This window comes from Peromyscus eremicus, chromosome 6, assembly GCF_949786415.1.
Source record: "Peromyscus eremicus chromosome 6, PerEre_H2_v1, whole genome shotgun sequence".
NCBI classification, from domain to species: Eukaryota; Metazoa; Chordata; class Mammalia; order Rodentia; family Cricetidae; genus Peromyscus; species Peromyscus eremicus.
Window position 1 is genome coordinate 124153351 of NC_081421.1, and position 22888 is coordinate 124176238.

Consider the following 22888-nt stretch of genomic DNA (forward strand, 5'->3'; position numbering starts at 1 on the left):
ATTAAAAGCATTGTCTTACACTACTCTAATGGTTGCTTCATTTTAGCCAGAACAGTGTGATCTAAAAACGGGGAGCCAGAGCCTCCTGCACCTTCAATGCCTCACAGGACAATTAGTGACTCGATGATTGCTAATTTACCACTTTAATGTTGAAACAAATGAGATCCTTGCTTTTCATCACCCAATTTGAATGAATCAGAACAAAGCACATTGGACAAAGCCCCAGAGGTACACTCTTCACTTTGCTGTCATTTACTCCTCCACGTCTCCCCAGTGTCTTTAGAGTTTAGCTTTAGCAGCCTCTCCATGTATAATGACGCCATCGGGGAATAGAGACTGCCTTTACTCTCCTGCATGCTCTCTGAGGTCTTTCAAGTGAAAGGTACAAAAGACACATTAACAACCTGGCATTGTTTTTATTGCTTGACAAAGAAAAGTATGTATCTTAATTTTTCCCTTGTTTCAAGAGTGATTAAGCAAGTGGTTTCCATCTTCGTGGAGTCACCTCTGTGTGCCAAGAACCGGGAAGATGGTTCTAGAGAGAAATCCACACTATTCAGCCAAGCCAGGCTGCCAGGCATCCTCCTTCGTCCCTCCACCAAGCTGTGCTTTGCAGCTTCCAGGAGCTGTGTGTTTAAATCACACACGACAAGGAATGGCACATAAAAATACAGATTTGATAACCCACTGTTTGGCTCTGACTCTCTCTGGATTTGGGATATGGCATTTGCTTTGGTTTCTACCTGGTGGCATTATATCCAAGCATAAAACTTAATATGGGGCTGCATAAAAAAACGTTAATGTCAAGAAATAATTCTACAACAGCCAACACAAAGCTTGCTCTCGGTTGCCATAGATGACACATTTCCCTTTAATTGAAGGTCCTCAAAGGTACAGACTTGTTTAATCCTGAGGCGTGCTGCAAAAGAAGGCAGCTTGCTATCTCCACCATGGGAGGCAACATAAGAGTCTTCTCAAACCCCAACAAGATTTCCACTGAGGCCCTGGATGATGGACGTAATTCATATTCTACTATTATGACTGGGAAACACTGAACATTCTCCAGCTTTAGAGGTAACTTCTCCATGGATTATTCTCCTCTCCCTCCAGGAAGATAACTCAGGATGTGCTGCTAATATACAACCCAAGCTTTTCACAGAAAATAAGGAAACTGGTGCATGCAGTGGCCACAGTGCTACAACATGTTGCACTCAACTGCAGCTGAGTATAACGTCTAGGAAATCACTCATCAATGAGAAACAAATAACAATTGCGGTAAGGATTTGGGAAAGAGGAATCCTTGCTCACTGCTGTGAGAGGGTAAATTCCTACAGCCTGTATATAAATACACGAAATACAGTGAGGGCTGGAGAGACGCCAGCAGTTAAGTGCACTGTCTACTCATGCACATGACTGGGATTCAGTTCCCAGCACCCACATGGCAGCTTACAACCATCTGTAACTCCAATTCCAAGGTATCTGATATTCTCCTCTAGCCTCCTTGGGCACCAGGATGAAAGTTCATCCAATGTGAAGTTGGTTACATGTGTTGATTAACAAACATCAGGAATGGATTTGGAAACTCTCCCTCCCCACTCCATAGGAAATCATGAGATGCTGTGGGATCTTCTGTATGTTAAATGTGTTGCTCTGATTGGTTAATAAATAAAACACTGATTGGCCAGTAACCAGGCAGGAAGTATAGGTGGGACAAGGAGAGAGGAGAATTCTGGGAAGTGGAAGGCTGAGGAGAAAGACACTGCCAGCCACTGCCATGACAAGCAAGATGTAAGGTACCGGTAAGCCACAAGCCACGTGGCAACTTATAGACTAATAGAAATGGGTTAATTTAAGATATAAGAACAGTTAGCAAGAAGTCTGCCATGGCCATACAGTTTGTAAGCAATATAAGTCTCTGTGTATTTACTTGGTTGGGTCTGAGCGGCTGCAGGACTAGCGGCTGAGAGAGATTTGTCCTGACCGCGGGCCAGGCAGGACCAGAAAAACTCTAGCTACAATGAGACAATGGTTTGGATCATGACTATGACATTCTGACGCACACACATTGCTATTAGGACAAGAAAGAAGACTTCAGGGGCTGGAGAGATGGCTCAGAGGTTAAGAGCACTGGCTGTTCTTCCAGAGGTTCTGAGTTCAATTCCCAGCAACCACATGGTGGCTCACAACCATCTGTAATGAGATCTGGTGCCCTCTTCTGGCCATGTAGACAGCACTGTATACATAATAAATAAATAAATCTTTTAAAAAAAAGAAAGAAAGGAAAGAAAGAGAGGAAGAAAGAAAGAGAAAGAAAGAAAGAAAGAAAGAAAGAAAGAAAGAAAGAAAGAAAGAAAGAAAGAAAGAAAGAAAGAAAGACTTCAATGTCCAGTGACACCATTTAACGTTGTTCTGGAAGTTCTGCTCAATGTAGATGGGAAGCCTGGCACTTCAGCGGGGGAAAAAGGTATTGATGCAGAATCAAGGAAGGAAGAACGTTATCCTCAACATCCAGAGTTGATATGATGATCTTTCTTGCCAATACATCAGGAGAAAACTTTAGAATTAATAAGAGGTGGTAAAATGGTAGCTGGCTGTGATGTGGTTATACAAACTCACTAACAGTACATCAGGAAAAAGAAAAGAAATCTAATGTACAGTAGCAACGTAAATATAAATTCCTAGAAAGAAAAACCTAGTAAGAACTCTGAAGATGCTCTGAGGAAATGGAGTACCATGAAGAGGAAAAGCTGCCGCAGGGTATTTGCTCTGCATATTTCCTTGTAAGTGCTTCTGTGCTTTTTAAGTAAAACCTTTCATTTTTAGGTCCAGGATACATGCTTTTAAAAGTGTGAAGATTTCTGTGATCTTTACCATCAGATAAGTGTAAGCCCTGTGAGTTATAAGAATGAGAACTAAGATTTAGATATAATATTTATCTGGCTTTGGAGTCCCCTGTTCCTTTACTGCTATGGTAATTATAGTTTGAAATCCTTATCTTGTTTGAATAATTATTTTTAAACTATGTTAAATCTTCTTCTAGATATCACGGGTTATTGACCCAGTAAATGAAATTACTGAGCCCACAGTATTTTTAATGCTTTAATGAAGTGGCGTTCTTAAATGCTCAGCCTCTGTAACCATGGAAAGCATAGCAATTAGCTAAAACCGACTACCGCCAGAAACTAGACTAACTGAAGGTTCCACTCAGAGCTCAGGGGCTCCAAAACAAAACTACAAGCTGGTTATGCACAGGGTGACTGAGTCATGCACTGTGCTGAACACAGTATACACACTCAATCTTGAGAACAGTTGTAGTTACAGAGCATCTCCATCCTCTACCCAAGTTACAATGCCTTTCACTGTCCCCTGTGGCGTCCAAGGTTGAGGGACCCACTCCTGACTAGTTAGCCTTTATTGCTTGACCTTTACAGAGGTAAAGGGGCAGAAAAGCTTGTACCCCCTGAAGCCACAGGTCAGAGTTAGGGGACAAACTCATCCATTTACCATACATCAGTTCTACCCACAGCTAACTCCCAGAACACTGGCACTAATCATTCAGGAAGCAGTTGTCATGCATAGTCATCCTTAAAGTTCCTCAATATCTTGCATGGATAAGTTCCCAACATTGTGGGACACATTCCAATTCACAGCAGGGGCTTTCTTTGTTCTCCAAAATCTTAGGAACTCAAATTTATGACTTGTCATGAGATTATTTTGATGCACAACAGAGGAATTAAAGAATTAAATGCAAACACTCAGTTGCCGAGGACCTGATTATTAGCAATACATTAGCAATTCAAGAGCCAATGCCATTGCACCTTAAAGCAGTATTGTGCTCCACAGAGCTAGGAAGACAGGGTGAAAGCAGAAACAAGGAACGAAAGTTAAAGTACCAGTACTAAGGATGCAACTCAATTGGCAGGATGCTTGCCCAGTGTGCACAAAGCCTTGGATCCACACCTATCACCTTGTTAACCAAGTGCAATTCACTTGTAAGTCCAGGCCTCAGGAAAGGAGGCAGAGGAAGAGGATTCAGAAGTTTATCTTTGGCTACATAGTAAGTTTAAGGCTATCCTGGGATACGTGAAACTCTGTCTCAAAAAACTAAAGAAAACTTCAATCATTTACTTTCCTTCCCCCATGAAAGCCAAAGGGACTCCCTCCCATGTCTGCTCACGCTAACTTGCCCCCTTGATTGGCTGCGTGAAACTATCTTTTTTTTTTGGGGGGGGGGTGGTCATTTTCTGACTTCAGTTTTACTAAGACACCTAACACAACATCAACTTAGCTTGGTCTGGACTGTGGGGCCCAGGGTAGAAGCTTGGACCAAAACAACAGATGTTCTCCTAAAGTTACAGGACTTAAGTTTAAGGCTCACATGGGATGATGTTGATAAGAAGCAACAGTGTGATGTCTCAAGTTTTGAATACCATGTGACTTCAGACGGAAGAGGGAGAGAAGGAGAGGAAGGAGAAAAGGAGGAGGAGAAGAGAAAGAGAAAAAGGAAGAGAAGGAGGAAGAGGAGGAAAAAGAACAGATGGAGAAGTGGGAGTGTCCTTTATTTAAGCCTGACCAGAGGTTATAACATGCTAAAGCCAAGCCAATACAACATGCAAGCAGGTCTCATCCATTTTTAAAATCATATTTTCTTTGTGCACGTTGCTCCATGTCCCCAGAGTATATGGAGGTCCAAAGACAACTTGAGGGAGTTGGCTCACTCCTTCAACCATGTAGGTTCCAGGGAACAAACTCAGGTTGTCTGGCTTGACCAAATGTCTTTATTTTTGTTTCATTTTACAAAATGTATTTACTGACAAATAAGACCACCCCCAAGAGAAGTGGGAAACCGCCAGTGGCCACGTCTGAGGAGCAGCAGGCTGCAACTGACTTCAGGGGATCTGCCCACCAGGAAACAAAACCCTGATGGGTGAATCTCAGACAGGCAAGGCCCCGGAGAGCCTCGGCCCCAGAAGGGTTCTTGCTACTGCTGTGTCTTTGCAGGTTTGCTGCTGCCATTTCCCCTGGTATCTGGCATGGTGTGAATGGTGTGGGGAATCCCCACTGCCCTGAGTGCAGTGTGATCATCTCTTGGAAATGTCCCATTCTACTGGGCATTTTTACCTGTGGATTATTATGAAGATGATTTCGTCTTAAGCTGTACTGTTTAATAATAATAATGATGATGATGATGATGATGATGATGATGATGATGTTGGTTTAAATAGAATTTTGATGATTGAAAATAAACACAAGGAAGCCTTGCACAGCCAGGGCCCAGGAGTTTCACTTAAGGAGCTGCATAGACTGCAGTTTAGGTTAGTGATTAAGGAAAACAAGCCAGGTCGGCTCAAGTTCTTTTAATCTTGATGGTGAAAGGTGCATTCACAGGTTTCGGTGTGCACCATACAAAAACAAAGCCTTAAAATGACTTCAGGTTAGGTTGTTTTGATAATAGCTTCCCGGTACAAAACCTTAGGAAAAAGTCTAATGTTCACAAGGACACAGAGCTGAGTGATAGATTCATTAAGGTCAGGAAACAAAAACAAAGCAGTCCAGTTATCATTAGTTGACGTGCCTTTCTTGCTAAGATGGGGCGATGATTAATTCCTTGTGCCCATTTCTGCCCTCGGCTTCTGGATAAAAAAACTGTTGATGAATGGGTATGCACCCTGAGGATTTAAAACAGAGTTGACTGGTTCTTCCTCATGTATAAGAGTTTAGATTTGTGATTCTTCTAAGAGTTCTTATAAGATTACCTTTTGAGATAAATAATAAAATGATTGGTCCTTTCTTTGTAACCTGAAAATGCAGCCTGCCAGCAGAAGAACTGACTGAGAACAATACCTTGCTTGCTCACACTCTGTTAATCTCTAACAAGTTGCTTGGGCATGACTGTATGTGGGTTCTTGGGACAACTTGTTTTTCACCTGTAATACATAAAATGTTTAAACATGTAGGGGATATGCAAAATGTGCTGTTTTTTACTTGTATCCATTGTAATCATTCACTTGAAAAATAGAATGTAACCACATTGTAATTTTTATATTGGTTGAAAGATTTTGCTGGGGTATGTAAGTTGTAAGGGAAAAAATAAAGTGAGTTAGAAGGAAAAGATCAAGAATGAGAGAAGGAAAACACCAGGAAAGATGTAGAGGAAAAATAAGGAGAAAGAAGAATAAAGAAAAAATCAGAAGAAAACCATCGAGAGAGTGTGTGTTTTCCCTTACTCCCTCAGATAGAAAAGCCGTAGTTTGCTGACTCCATTGGATCCCACCAAGCCCTGCACTGATGGAGGCTGGTCCTCACAGCAGTGGTATGAAACCTTAGGGAAAGTTGGAGAGGAGGACCACAAAAGGCCAAAACAATTTCTGGAAAAAGAAACCTACTTTTTATTAAAATGGGTGCACATGTATATGTGTGCATGTGTGTGCAGTATGTGTGTGTGTGTCTACTATAAACAAGTACTTCTCTGTTGTCTATTGCTAATATATAATTATCACTAATTCTGAAGCCCAGAGGTTTAGGTAGAGTACAGTAACAGCTCCAACTTTGGCATTATTTCCACTACATGTTCACCTAGTACAGAGGACAAGAAGTTCAGCATGGTATAACTATATCATTTATCTTTTGGGACCAAGTGCATATACTTATCCATAAGTAAGTATTACCCAATGTTAAGTTATGAAGATGTGACTTTAATATAGAAGCAATTAATACTGTGATGTTGACACTTTAACATGAAAATGTGAATTATATAGAATAAATTTGGATATCAAAATCCTTTGCACTTGGCCACACTCACTCCCAGCTCATCTTAAACGACTGGACAAGAGTTTCACAAAATCAGTACAGTAATCTTATGACCAGTATCCATCCCCACAAGATCAAAGTGCTAAAGTGTTAGTTTCCAAGTGTGTCAGTGGAGGGAACTCTAAAGTGGGAACTAGTTAGGTCTTCAGGTAACTGAAGGGCACCCCAGTTTCTTCCTCACTACTTCCTGGCCAAATACTGCTCTACCATGGGTTCCAGTCGTGATGCTACCCCTGTCCACGATGCTCTTCTACCTCCACGATCATCTCCCCACCCAGAGTGTTCTCTCTCTACAAGTCTCTCCCTCTTCATGTCATTCTTCCCCTTCCATGACACCCCACCCCCATGATGCTCTTCCCGTTCTGTCTGTTCCTGAAATGTGTTGTAGAATATTATTTTAAGATGTGTGACATTTGTTTAGGTTGTGGAACATTTGTTTAATGATGCAAAGATGTGTTTCATTCTTTTAGGTTGCATTTGTTTAAGTCTGTGAAGCTGTGTTACTGTGCCTGATGGTCTAATAAAGAGCTGAATGGCCAATAGCAAGGCAGGAGAAAGGATAGGCAGGGCTGGCAGGCAGAGAGAATAAATAGAAGGATAAAAAGAGGGGAAAAAGATCTAGGAATGAGAGAAAGAGGAGAAAGGGGAGACTCCAGGGGTCAGTCAACCAGCTACACAGCAACCCACAGAGAAAGAAGTAAAGAAGGGTGTTCAGAAATAGAGAAAGGTAAAAGTCCAGAGGCAAAAGGCAGACAGGATAATTTAACTTAAGGAAAGCTGGCTAGAAACAAACCAAGCCAAGGTCTGGCATTCATAAGGAAGGATAAGCCTCTGAGTATATTTCTTTGGGACCTGGGTGGCAGGCCCCCCAAAGAGCAAAGAGCCAAAAGAGGAGGGAAAACCCTACAGATATGATGTGCTGCTATAGGCCCAATATGGAAGCCACCTTGTCATGGGCTGTGTCCTGGTTAGATTTTTTTGTCACCTTGACACAAGCTATAGTTATCTGGGAAGAAGAACCTCGGCTGAAAAACAGCCTCCATTAGAGGTCTGTGGGGCATTTTTCTTGGTTAATGACTGATGTGGAAGGGCCCAGCTCACTGTGGGCAGGGCCACCTCCCAGTGGGTAGTCCTGCGTTGTATAAGAAGGCAGGCTGAGTAAGGCACAAGGAGCAAGCTAGTAAGTGTTCCTGCTTCTGCTTCCTGTCCTGCCTTCAGGTTCCCGCCCTGTTGTCCTTCAGCTGTGGGCTTTATATGTCAGCCATATGAACCCTCTCCTCCCTAGGTTGCTTTCTGTCGTGGTGTTTTATCACCGCAACAGAGAACTAACTAGGGCAGTCTGGACCCATGACTGTGAGCACAAAGTCGATCTTTGAAAAGCTGCTTATCTCCAGCATGTGTTATGGTGATGCAGAGCTCATGACCAGCTTCAAGGAGTGCATGGGAATAAAACCAAGCATTGTCTGTCATCAGACTTACTCAAATACCACCCTGCCACTACCTAGGCATGCATTTTGATATAGGTTTCCTAAGTATTTTTAACCACCGACACCTATTTTTCAGTTATCTATGAGTAGTCTTTTTCTGAGCATGACATCCTAGAATAAAACTGAATACATAGTAAGCCTCATGAGGATGGCTTAGCACCTGGACCCAGGGCTCTCCTCTCAGAATGATGGTTCCTCTAAGGCACACACCCCAGGCTCTACCTCTGCATTTGTGTATCTCTCCTCATTTGGGCTCCCACCACTGTTACTGCACACACAAAAGCTCTACGGTAACCAGGGTCTCCACTTCTCAGTTGTAAGGTATTGATCAATAATGAATTGCCCTATTATGAACATAAGCACTCATAACATTTTTACAAGGGCAAACAGAGTCTTTTCTATCTCCAGCACGGTATCAACACAGCGAACTAAATTGCTCTGTTTCGAGTTCAGGTCTTAGTCATTTTTCTTAGGAGATGTTAGTAATAAAGCCAAATGTGTTTCTGAACACATCATGCACTTGATACCTTCATTTGTCTTTCTGGCACGAGTCTGCTTCATAGGGAGACGCTACTCACAAAATAACAGGAGGGAAGACGTCAGAGGCCACTTGAGGATACACAGAGCAGGATAAAGAATGTAGAGTAGGAACTGTGAATTGAATTTTTCTCCCAACTCATGGTGGGAATAATTCCTCAGATCTAGTTCTCAACACTCCCCTACAGAAGACACACAAAGAAAACACTGGGGACTGTTCTCAGGTCTGCCTGACAAGCTTTAAAAGACAGTCACCATGGCCAGGGATGGTCTTCCAATGATGACCTGTGTTGTTGGGGTTTTTTACTCTTTTGGGGGGGGCACCACACAGCTCCAAATTAAATCATACATGGAGGCTGATTCTTAATTACTAATGCCCAGCCTTAGCTTGGCTTAGTTTCTTACCAGCTTTCCTTAACTTATTCCGACTACCTTTTGCCTCTGGGCTTTTCCTATTCTCTTACTTCTGTAAATCTCTTATTCCGTGGCTTGCTGTGTAGTTGTGTGGCTGGCCCCTGGAGTCCTTCTCCTCCTCTGGTTCCTCGATCTCAGCTCCCTCTTTCCAGATTTCTCCTTCTATTTAGTCTCTCTCCCTGCCAGCCCTGCCTATTCCTTCTCCTGCCTTGCTATTGACCAGCTCTTTATCAGACCATCAGCTGTTTTAGACAGGCACAGTAACACAGCTTCACAGAGTTAAATAAATGCAACATAAACAAAAGTAACACACCTTAAAATAATATTCTACCACAGACCTGTTTTCTCCCTGAGTAAGGTACTTCTAAGTTGTTTCCCAACACAGCATTAGGCGTCCAACAGAAACCAAAGGATAAACTACCCTAAAATGTCCCAAAGGAAAATAATTTCAGGATAGAATCTTGTAGCTAGAGTTTTCCTGCCTGGCCCACAGTCAGGACGAATCTCTTTCACCTGCCAGTCCCACAGCTGCTCAGACCGACCAAGTAAACACAGAGACTTATATTGCTTACAAACTGTATGGCCGTGGCAGGCTTCTTGCTAACTGTTCTTTGCAGCTTAAATTAATCCATTTCTATAAATCTATACCTTGCCACGTGGCTCGTGGCTTACCGGCATCTTCACATGCTGTTTGTCATCGTGGCGGCTGGCAGTGTCTCTCTCTCAGCCTTCCACTTCCCAGCTTTATTCTCCTCCTTGTCCCGCCTATACTTCCTGCCTAGCCACTGGCCAATCAGTGATTTATTTATTGACCAATCAGCAACACACTTGACATACAGACCATCCCACAGCAGAATCTTGATTGGGTATTAGCTGGTCTTTTTTTTGGAATATAAATATATTCTGAATGTAACGTGTCCTTTTGGAAATCAGGACATTTCAGGGAACACAGCAGTGAGGTGTATAATGAATGTGAGAAAACGAGTCTGGACCAGGATCCTTCCCTGGAAGAAGTTCCAGCGTGTCCACATTAGTCACGGGCCGTCAGCCGGGAGTCAGCAGCCGCAAGCCTCGGAGTACTGCCTCAGCTGCAGACTCAACACAGTGTGGCCAACAGCTCCCCGAGCTGAGCTCGACTCTTCTGTTTCTCACCAGCTGATGAGTGCTCTCAGTTTTTGAACTGCAGCCTCAGGTCAATCAACAAAAATACACTGGATAAATGAATGACATAGTCACCAAGCCCCAAGTTCCAACTCCCAGGCTGAAGTCTATCCTCTGATTTACTCCCGTCCCCAGCTGATTGGACCCATTATTTAATGAAGCCTCTCTTGGTTGTCTATCAAATTATTTGTATTCATGAAAAAAAGTGATAAGCCAAAATGCTAATTATCCATTTTTTTCTAAAATAAAAGGTCCACGCTAAGAATGATAATGAGTTATTAAAATAGCCCTTTTCATCTGACAGAATACATCTTAACAAGCTCTCTAACTGGGAGATATTCACTGCTGGACAACCGAGCAAAGAAAGAGGGAGATGTTTACTTTCCAACCCTTCAGACTTTACCAGCGTTGGACATTAGCTTTGAAATGTGAGCGCTCATGGCGATAATGAGACAAGATGGGAGAAGCTGAGTCTTGCAAAGCTACAAAGAGGAAGACATGAACGCTTACCACATAATCAGGTGCTTTCAGGTGTGTGAGTCTAAAACCGCCGTTATCACCAGGGACGCTCCTACTCCTGGGACACACTCAGCAAAGTCTGCAGACCTCAAAAGAATTATTGTATTTATTCGTTTGTGTGTGAGTGAGTATGTATGTGTACACGTGTGTGTACTATCACAGCATACATGTGGAGGTCAGAAGACAAGCAGAGTCCTTCTCTCCAACATGTGGGTCCTGGAGGTCAAACTTAGATAATCAGGCTTTGTGGCAAGTGCCTTTACCCACTGAGCAATCTATCAGCTCTGAGACTTTGATTATTAAAACTGGTGAACACTAACTGAATTTTGTGAGCAGATGCCAAGGGTGCTTCTAAAGTCCCTATACCATTCCCCCAACAGAGTTATCCAGTCAAACTGGCTGAGGAACCCATTTCCAAAAGAAATAAAGAAGGCTAGAGAGAGGGTTAAACAGCAAAAAGCTGCTCTTGAGAGGACCTGGGTTCAGTTCCTAGCACCAATGTCACAACCGCCCACAACCCCAGTTCTAGGGGATTGTTGTGAGGCCTTCCTCTGGCTTCCTCAGGCATTTCGTGCACATGTGTACATACATATACTCAGGCACACGCATATACACATAACATTTTTAAAAAGAAAGGAATCTCAATAAACATCTAAGCAGCAGATTTAATGAGTTGAAGCTATGTATGAGGTATGATGTTATGTTGGGTTTTCTATTTTGTTTTGTTTTCTGTGTTTTGGGTTTTTCTTGTGTTTTTCACAAGAATTTATCATTTCAGAGCAGTAAGGATGGTATTAAATGTCGGTTGTTCTTGAATTAAATGATTACATATTTATGCCTCACTTTTATATTCAAAACAAAGTATTTCATTGTTGAAAATTAGATGGGGAAAAATACATGACAGTCAAGAGAAACATACAGGGTAGAGAAAGAAGATTATAGCTAAGGCAGGCTGTATGCCCTGAAACCGTGAGTCAAAAGAAACCCGCTCCTTCAGGTGTTTGCTGGTATGACGTCACAACAATGAGAAGTCATTACTTCACTAATGCATGAGGTAAAAGGATTAAGGGACAAAAAAGAACCATCTGGCTGTGTGTGAGGTCATAGCATTAAGTGTCCAATATGCTATCTCACATGACAAGTCTCTTGTTCACCTGAGAATCCTTTACACAGGTCTGAAGAGACTGTCAGCACCAGTCCTTGGCCCTTTTTAGATGTAATGGGTATTTTGATGATTATAGTGACCTGCTTAGATTCGTTTTTTGGCAACTTGACACAAGTCAGAGTCATCTGAGGAGAAGAACTTCAATTGAGAAAATGTCTCCATCAAATCGGCCTGTGAGAACATCTTTGGGGCATTTTCTTGATTAATGATTGATGTGGGAGGACCCAGGTCACCATGGGCAGTATGCTACACCTGGGCAGGTGGTCTTGGGTTGGATGAGAAAGCAGACAGAGCAGCCACGGGGAGCAAGCCAACAAGCAGTGCTCTCCCATGGCCCTGCACACTTCTGTCCTGAGTTCCTGCCCTGAATCCCCTCGGTGATGGAGGGTGACCTGAAAGGGCCAGATAAAATAGCCCTTTCCTCTCCAAGCTGCTGTTGGTCTTTATCACAGCAACAGAAACCCTAAGATATGTAGGCTTAGCTTCTTCTACTAGAGAATGAGGCAAGAGAATCCAGTTTATTTTCTAGACCAGTTTCTGTTTCCTGGCACACAGATCCCTGGCACTGGGGAGCTGTGAAGCACACAATCAGAGCTGGCAAGTATCAGCATTTCAGATCCCGGCAGACGGGCCCCCTGAGCCCTGCCAAAGCCACCAACAACATTTAGTCTTGGGAGCCAAGAGCCCTTGGGAGGCACCCATCTTCTCAGCAGACATTCCTTTGTGCTCCATTGCTTATTATTAAAAGTAGATACCTACAACAGAGGTTGTCATGGTGTTAGTCAAGCTTGGGAATTTAAAGGATCCTGGTGTTAAAGTGTTTGGTCACCGATAACATATCAATGATGTAGATGGGTCAACAATCTCTATTAGTTAACTTCAAAGTCCCTCTCACTAGATCAACACATTTTTTTTTCAAAAGTTATCTTGAAAAGAAAAGATAATAATAGCTGCAAAATTATGGAATCATGCACATTTATTTATATGGAGCAACATATATACCCACAGCCCATGTATACTCAAGAAATACTTATTAGAATAAAATTTGGTTCCCCCAAAGCAAAATAAACACATAAATAAAAGACCATGGAACCACAATAAATAACAAATTGTTTCTATAAATAAATGAGCTGGGGAAATCTATCAAAGCCCCTTACCATAAGAATCATATGCATAATTGAGTTTGCACTTGGAAATGGGGTTAAAGGTTGCTGAGCTACACTGATGCAGAGTGCTAGCAGATTATTCATGGTGGAGAAAGCAACTACCCAGCTGCTTTAAATCATTTGGTATTAGGAGAAATTAAGTTATGTACATTCTTAATAAATGGTACAAAAAGCTGAGGCTGAGTGTGCAAACTCTGCAGAAGCAGAGAACTAAATCACCCCCGACAGAGACGCCCTGAGGCGGCTGGCGGTCGGCCCTCCTTTGTGTAATTCCCCAGAGCATGGAGGCTCCTTTGCTCTCTCTCCACATCAAGTAAGTTGTGTAAGGACAGACAAACGAGGCCAGAAATGCAGCTCGGTGGGTAAAGGTGATGTCACCACCCGAGAACCCAGACAGTGGGAGAAGACAGCCAACCAACTCCAGCAAGTTCAAGTCAGAGGCCTTTATATGAGTTGGGGGCAGGAACCGCCTCCCACAAATGAGTGAATGTAAATAATTTTTAAATTTTCCGGGTTATTTATGTGAGTGTGTGAGTATGTGAGTGTGTGTAAGTGTGTATGTGTGAGTGTGAGTGCTTGTAGAGGCAGTGCCCCTTTCAAGTGGCTTCATTCCCCTTAGATCCAGACCCTCTGGTCAAGTTCAGTACATAAGAAGTACTCTTAACTTCTTGAGGGTTTTCAATCATGCCATATTCTGGCCTCAGTCTAGGGACTGGGGACATTTGTTCTGTTCCCTACTAGTCCTCTCTTCCATTCCCTCCCATTTTCCAGGTACTTCCCTTCAGCTTCCTCAAGCAATCATGCCATATTCTGGCCTCAGTCTAGGGACTGGGGACATTTGTTCTGTTCCCTACTAGTCCTCTCTTCCATTCCTTCCCATTTTCCAGGTACTTCCCTTCAGCTTCCTCAAGACGTCTTTGCCTCACCATCTATGAAGCTCAGGTCAAACCCTACCCCATCAGGCCCTTCAAAGAAACCCACATTTTTACCTCAGAGGTACTTCTTAAGCACAATCACTACTCCACTGGCTCATCTGTAAGGCTCTCCTGAGAACATGCCTGTTTTCCCACTTACCAACACCATGCACAGAGCAGGTGTTCAGTCAGCAGTCTGGAATTCAGAACGTCCAGGCAGATGCACTGGGCCAGGTGTATTTACCAACAGAGTGATTTCGTGTGTCACCAGCACCACTGTTGAGTCAGACCCACTTCACTTGCACAGCCTGTGGTAATTTTCAGAGCATATGTCTTAAATTTTAAGTGCACTGAATTGTGAGGCATCTTCAAGAGTGTGGAGCCACCAGGTCACACAGATTACCAACTTCCTACTGAACTGAGAGACATTATCAAATATACTCTCAGTAGTTGGCGCCCACACCACACAAACATGTCTGAATATATGCAAGTAGGCATGCCCACATTTAAAAACACCTAACAAGAGATTCCTACCAGGCATCTAGACAGTCTGGAACTGGGTATTCAAGGACTTTGCCCCTGGCACCTTTTCTATGCTGAACTTTCCAAAAATTGCTTTTGTAACCTGCATTTTGCTTTAACATCCAAAAGGGCTAATATGAAATTTCAGATAAAGAACTACATTGAGTCAGAAGGATTCAGTCTATAACAGGCTTGGATTTGTAAAAAAAAAAAAAAAAGGCTATGACAGCTGGCAAGGACAGGTTCGTAGGCTTTTCCTTCTTTGAGCTGGTCCCTTCAAATGGGTACCATGAAAAGGAGAGACGGGTCTGAAGATCAAATGTATGAGGTAAAGATAGAGTTGGCTTGTTTGTTTACAGACAAGATTGTAAGACTGTTTTATAGGAATGTTTACTAGAGAAATGAAAAGTGGAGATTTAAGTGCTATTAGAAAGATGTCTAAGATGTAACTTTCAACTGAAATGTTAACCACAATACTAATTACAGTTGTGTGTGGTGGCTCATGCCTGTGAGCACAGCACTCAGAAAACTGAGAAAGAATGATTGCTTGTTTGCAAGAGAGTACAAGCTAGCTGGTTCAACAGAGAGAGACTTTGTCTCAAAACCAAACAATGATTAGTGACAATAATAGTCATATGATGCTTTATAAAAACAATGAAATCATTTTATTCCCCTTGCAACTTCAGCATGATGTCTAACATCTGAGAGACATTTGTTGAATGATTCACCACAAAGGCTACGATACCAAACACTACAGAAAATGTATCAGTGAACAAGCCCACCAGCATGGCAGGCAGGTTTATTGATATCATTAGAAATTCGAGTTGACAAAATCTAGACAATTTCTTCAGGATGGGATAACAAAGCCATCCTTCCCCTCCAGGACTGGGTGACTTGAGAGCTACCAAAGGGGCTCCTTGAACATGCGGAATCATATGGAGGAAGCATGATCATGTTTAAAAGGATGCACAGAAAAAGGAATCCGAGCATAAGATGGACTACAGCTTGGGGTGGGAAGCCTGTTTTTCTGCGATCATTCTCTGCAGCCTGGAGTCCAGTGTTGCAGGGCATTGTGCAGGCTGCTAAGGGTAGGATGGGGGCATGCGAGGGAACAGGGGGAGAGACAGTGGAAACAAAGTGCTGACTCCTTCTGTAGTGAGAAGCACACCACTCCCACAGCACTGCCAGTGCTGTCAGAGAGCCTCACAGAAATGAGACAGCCCATTTTTCAAAAGAGTAATAATGAAAAAATAAAGTCCCGTGGAGCCGTTCCTCCATCAGCTCTGCTTATAAATTCATAGCGCAGCATGGAGGTTATTAAAATCCCGTATGTGAGAACCACACATGGCACAAAGAGATACGAATTGGTGTTCCATGGAGATAATGCTATCTAATGGGCAAAACAAGGCATGGGGCCCCATTTTTATTCAGACTATATTTGAAAAGGGCTCAGCATCCAGCCCCTGAGCACGGATAGCAAGCTATGCAAAGACCACCCTCCCTTTCCTATGGGTTAATAACTAGGATGTAGAGTAGGGCTGTTATCTGCCCAAGTCTAGATATTCCCATGACATTTTTTTCTTACGTGGAACTGCTTAAAATGGAGTGGACGAAAAGCTTCTGCAGCTGGCTTGACCCGGTATGAAAGCAGAGAAACCCATCCCTGTCCTCATCTGAGGACTCTAGAAGAGGCGAGATGGTAAATGAGGCTGAAAATTACTGGTTCAGAGTCCATCTGGGACTCACCTGGAGACCCAGGGCATCCTGGCCTACGACTGCTTTGTTGTTGGGTTTATCTGCAAGTTATGTACTTCCTAGGAAGAGGCTTTGCCGTCCATGGTCCTGTTATGGAAAAGCACACATGACCCACAGTAGCCATGATGTAATAAGAAGAATGCAGGGCCCAGATGCTATTGACAAAAATGGAGTAAGACCGTTCCTCATTCCATTGCTGCCTGAGATTTCCCAGTTACAGCTAAGATGACATACAGTTCTGTTTAGTTTACTTTCACCACAGTTCTGTTGTTCAAAGCAGGAAACTGTGCGGCTATAGTCACTAGATCCAGGGACAGGCAAGAATGTACACTGAGAAGCTGGGAACTTTAAAATCCAAGTAGACACAAAAGTCATTCTGTTGACTTCCCAAACCTCCAGGAACAAAAACCAAAACATGAGCCACTTACACAGGCTAACCACTGGAAGTCTGCCATACACAGGAGCAGGGCAAGGAATGTATCAGATCGAAATGTGAGAAGCTCCTGAGTCAGCACATCACTCATCCCTCCAACATAGTCCGTTTATTTATTATTTATGTGCAGGTGTGCAGGTATGTGTGTTTGTGTGGATGCGGGTGCCCTGTGTGTACTCACACATAGAGGCAAGAGGATGACCTCATGAGCTGTTTTTCAGCTGCCACCATTTTGTGGAGTTTTTAAAGTTTTTTAAACTTTATTTTGTGTGTATAAGTGTTTTACTTGCTTACCTCGTTTTACATAGGTGTGTGTCTATTGCTCATGGAGGCCAGAGAAGGGCATTAGATCCCTTGGAACTAAAGTTAGAGATGGCTGTGTGCATGCTGAAAAGCAAGCCCAGATCCTCTGGAAGAGCAGCCAGTGCTCTTAACTGATGAGCCATCTCTCTAGCCCCCAACCTTGTATTCTGAGATAGGGTCTCTCACAGGGAACTGGGGCTTTCTGATGCAGTTGAGCTTGCTGACCAGTGAGCCCCAGGGAGTCTCTAGTCTCTGCTTCCTAACATCAGGATTATAAGCAAGCTCCACTGCACCTAACGTTTACATGGTGAAGAGGACGAACTCAACTCTTGTGTAGCAATCACTCTTCTAACTGAATCCTCTCCCTAGCTACCCTTCAGTGTGGTCTCTATCTAGCACTCACTAGGGACTAGGCACTGTACCATCCTGGTATTCTGTAGGAATCACCAGGAGGGGATGAATGTTCTCTCCTTGATTTTATCAGGAGGCAAGAATGTAAACATGGCTGGAGAGAAGGCTCACCGGGTAAAGGCACTTGTCCAACAATCCTGATGACCCAAGTTGAGCTCCCCAGAACCCACTTAGAAATAACATCGCATGCATGTGGAATCCCAGCACCTACTAGAGAGCTGGGCTGGGGACAGGGATTCATCAGAAGCTCCAGGGCCAGTATGGCTTACTCAATGGCAACGAGTCTATCTCAAAGTGGAAAAGGCAAGGGCCAACACCCAAAGGCTGTCCTCTGACCTCCATACATGCAATGTGGCATGTGTGCACCCACGCCAACACAAAAGAATGTTGACACATACATTCACACATCGCACAGGCACACATGCACATGATTTTTTGAAGTGTAAAAGAATACACACAGACCAGGGAGGAATGAGAAGTGCACAGTTGACACTGAGGAAGCTGAGGTTCTAGATCCACCTCAAACACCAACGGTTACCAGCTGGTTAGGACAATCCCTACAGCTCTGCATCGGTGGTTCTCAACCTGTGGCTAGTGACCCCCATAGTTACCAGCTGGTTAGGACAATCCCTACAGCTCTACATTGGTGGTTCTCAACCTGTGGCTAGTGACCCCTATAGTTACCAGCTGGTTAGGACAAATCCCTACAGCTCTGCATCAGTGGTTCTCAACCTGTGGCTAGTGACCCCTATAGTTACCAGCTGGTTAAGACAATCCCTGCAGCTCTGCATCGGTGGTTCTCAACCTGTGGCTAGTGACCACCATAGTTACCAGCTGGTTAAGACAATCCCTACAGCTCTGTATTGGTGGTTCTCAACCTGTGGCTAGTGACCCCTCTGGGGGTGGAACAACCATTTTACAAGGTGTGGTAGTCTGAATGTAATTGGCCCCCATAATCTCATAGGGAGTGGCATTAGGAGGTGTGGTTTTGTTGAGTAGCCATGTTGGAGGAAGTGTGTCACTACGGGGGTGGACTTTGAGGTTTCCTATGCTCAGGGTACACCCAGTGTCTCAGTTGACTTCCTGTTGCCTGTAAGCTATAGCACTCTCAGCTCCAGCACCATGTCTGCCTGCACGCTGCCATGTTCCCTGCCATGATGATAAGAGACTGAACCTCTGAAACTGTAAGTGAGCCCCAATCAAATGTTTTCTTTATAAGAGTTGCTGTGGTCATGGTGTCTCTTCACAGTAAAGGAAACCTTGACTAAGACACAAGGGTTGCCTAAGACCATTGGAAACCACAGATATTTATATCAAGATTTGTAACAGCAGCAAAATTTTAGTTATGAAGTAGCAATGAAAATAACTTTATGGTTGGGGGGGTCACCACAACATGAGGAACTGTATTAAAGGGTCTCAGCATCAGGAAGGTTTACATCATTGTTTTACATCATCTCCCATGCCAAATCTGGATCATGGCATACATCCTGCCCAAACGCTCATATTTGTCAGGGGAACAAGAACAAATGAATTTTCTAAAATTAGAAAGGAGCTCATTTGGTAAGCTCACATAGCTACATTCACCATCCAGCTCAATCTTGTCAGACTGTCTTGGCTGAAATAAAAAGGCAGCACCCACAATGGAGGTACTGGCTTGATTTCCTGACTGCTTGGCCCACAAGCCAGGCACATTTAATTCTTAGAAAACCCCCGTGGAGTTCCTATTAACTGAAAATATAAATGAGAAGTCCAAGGTCTTAACAAGTTAAAGATTGTGTGAAATTTCACCTATCTGGTAAACCAAACTCAAATCTGGACTTTAAAGTCTACAAATTAAACTACTAAGCTTTCCCAGATCCAACTCATCCCTCAAGATTCACTACTTGTCAGTACAGTTCAGTTCCACGCTATCCGTACACTGGCTTGCAGTGCTCTGGAAGCTTATTATGCTTCTGGAAAATGACTGGCACATGTCCTTGCTAGAAGTCCTTATCTTCCTTAGCAATGGAAGCAGGTGAGCACACAGGAACAGGACTAGGGCCACATGTCACTGGCACCCATTGCTTGGCTACCTTAACAGATCACCAAGCCACTTGAGGAGCCTTTCTGGGGTCCGTAGATGCCACTGGAGGTTAGACAACATTCTTTGCATCTCATTCCCAACAGACTAATGTATGTAGCTATATGCAAGTTCCCGGTGCATGAGCCAAACCTGTCATAGTGTACGCTCATCCTCACCCACAGAGAGAAAACACTTCCCAAAATAGCTTTGCCTCCATCCTTCCAGAATTCCCCCATCTTCCTGATTGCTCAGCACAGTCCTAGGGATTAGAGATTTAAAACAAATATAAGGAATGATCCAAACCTTCAAGGTAATTATAGCCACAATCACAAACATTTATAGAGGGCTTCCTTTTGTGCCAGATGCTGTTTTAAGTAATTTGTGAGCCATTTCACTCTCAAAGCAGCACTCCCGCACTAGGTAGTACGACAGCTTCCGTTTACTTCCATTTTAAGCTAAGAAACAGAGTTGAAGAGACCTGCCTTAAGTCACAGCTGGGACAACCCAGCAGACTTTCTCTGGGGTCCCATCCTTAGCTGCCACATCAGGCTACTCTCATTTGGAGTATAGAGGTAAGAAAAGATGTTTAAGAGAGTTTAAGAGACTGCGTGTCTATATGTCTGTTTGTAATAAATGGAAAAGAATCATAACCAACCGAGTACAAAGCACGTGCTTGCTGAGTGGAAGGGTGGGGAAGGATGAACTCTGCAGAATCCTCTCCGTTGGTAATGTTTACTGTCTTTCTGCTTTTCAAAAACACTTCTGCTGCTTCCCATCTTGAGGTGTTTCCTATGGAGTATGTTATTTTACATATGTATTTTAAAGATGTGAATAAAATGTAAACATGCTACTGTGAGTCACAACCTCATAGTTAAGCATTGCCCACCTCAGAATCTTCCAATGGAATCTCATGGGCTGCTCTCTGCATCTGGCTTTGCTCACCACCGTATCTCTTTATGTGGCTATAATTACGTGATTTTATTTTTCCCATTCTGTTGATGAGCATAGTATTATTTCCAGCTTTTATGAAATATGACTGGGCATTTCCTCTCATGCCAAATGTACATACATGTGTTAGAAATGTAGGGATAGGATTCCTGGTCACAGGATATGGGTTTGCTCCTATTACCTTTCTGTTGTTGATTTATAGCTTAATTCATTGTGATCAGAAGAAATCTTCTATGTGGTTCCAATCACTGAATTTTTCTAAAACCTTACGTTATGGACTAGTACTCATCAACTCTGTTAAATAATATGTTTCCTTGAAGAGACTGTGTAGCTGCTATATGTGGTGCCAATATGTCACGCAGATCTGGTTTGTTAATTGTATCATTCAAATCAATCCTTTTATTTATGTTTGTTTACTCTGTGTGTGTGTGTGTGTGTGTGTGTTTGTGAATATGGTGTGTATGTGTGTGGGGTGGACATGCCCATGTGTACATATTTGTGGGTATATATGCCCATGTGTACATATGTGTGGGGTGGACATGCCCATGTATACATATGTGTGGGTATATATGTGTGGTGGTATTGTGTTCCCCAAAATATTGTGCATCCTAATAAACTTATCTTGGGTCAGATACAGAACAGCCACTAGATACAAAGGCTAGAAAATGGTGGCACTCACACCTTTAATCCTAGCACTCCAGAGGTAGAAATCCCTCTGGATCTCTGTGAGTTCAAGGCCACATTGGAAGCGGCCAGGCATGGTGACACAGCCTTTAATCCCAGAAAGCGAGCCTTTAATCCCAGGGAGTGGTGGTAGAAAGCAGAAAGGTATATAAGGCGTGAGGACCAGAAACTAGAAGCATTTGGCTGGTTAAGCTTTCAGGCTTCTAGCAGCACAGTTCAGCTGAGAGCCATTGGGATGAGGACACAGAAGCTTCCAGTCTGAGGAAACAAGACCAGCTGAGAAGTTGACCAGGTGAGGTTAGCTGTGGCTTGTTTTGTCTCTCTGACCATCCAGCATTCACCCCAATAACTGGCCCGGATTTGTTTTTTATTAATAAGAACTTTTAAGATTCCTGTTACATATATGCCCATGTGTACATATGGGTGGGGTGGACATGCCCATGTGTACATATGTGTGGGTATATATGCCCATGTGTACATGCTGAGAAGAGCATTGGTGTCCTGCTTAATCACTTTCCACCATATTCCCTTGAGAGGGGGACTTGCTAAACCTGGAGCAAGACTAGTGGCCAACAAGCCCCAGAATTCCTCATGTCTCCATCTCCCAACCCAGTGTTTGGATATCACATGCACACCCAGCTTTTCCTGCATGTTGGGGATCTGAACACGGGTCCTCATGTTTGTGCTGCATATAACTACTATCCCGAGACATCCCCTATCCCCTGAATCAACAATAGGATTTTTATTGCTGCTGCGACCAATGCCTGACAAGAAGTGACTTACAAGAGAACTGATTTGGCTCAAAGTCAGAGGGGACGTGATCTGTCAAGGGGTGAGGGCACGGCGACAGGACAGCAAGGCTGCTGCTCACATCGCATGCACAGCTGGACACGGACAGGAGGTGAGGCCAGTCTACTATGGTGGTATTGTGTCCCCCAATATATTGTGCACCCTAATAAACTTATCTGAGGTCAGAGCCACTAGATATAGAGGCCAGAAAATGGTGACACACACACCTTTAATCCTAGCATTCCAGAGGCAGAGATTCATCCGGATCTCCATGAGTTCAAAGCCACACTGGAAACAGCCAGGCATGGTAACACACGCCTTTAATCCCAGGAAGTAACGGCAGGAAGCAGAAAGGTATATAAGGCATGAAAACCAGGAACTAGAGTCTGTTAAGCTCTTAGGCTTTTAGCAGAAGTTCAGCTGAGATCCATTCGGATGAGGACTCAGAGGCTTCCAGTTTGAGGAAAAAGGATCCACTGAGGAATTAGGGAGGTGAGGTTAGCTGTGGCTTGTTCACCCCAATATCTGGCTCCGGGTTTGTTTTTATTAATAAGACCTTTTAGGATTCATGCTACAGCCTATAAAACCTGAAGGCCCACTCCCAGTGACCCATTTCCTCCAGGGAGCCTCCCTCTCCCCCCAAAGCTGCACTACAAGCTGGGTACTAAACATCTAAACAAACGAGCCTGCAGGAACACTTCACATTCACACCCCAGCATTCCAATTCAGACGCTGTCAGCTCACGCTCCAAGTTCAAGGGCAGATCATTAGAACCGTAACTCCAATACGTGGACGTATCTCCCTGGAT

At 43.5% G+C, this 22888-nt stretch overlaps 1 protein-coding gene across 2 annotated transcripts in view; it reads right to left on the reverse strand.

The window, feature by feature from the left end:
• Positions 1-22888, reverse strand: part of St6galnac3 (ST6 N-acetylgalactosaminide alpha-2,6-sialyltransferase 3) — a 529184-nt gene that overhangs the window by 226746 nt on the left and 279550 nt on the right. The window contains exon 1 of one of the 2 annotated variants that reach the window (XM_059266480.1): positions 9921-9955. The exons of the other annotated variant lie outside the window; for it this stretch is intronic. Within the exon in view, the coding sequence (XP_059122463.1) occupies positions 9921-9926 (6 nt within the window). The 5' untranslated portion in view covers positions 9927-9955. Of the gene's footprint in view, positions 1-9920; positions 9956-22888 lie in introns of those variants that run through there. 2 annotated transcript variants of the gene reach the window in all.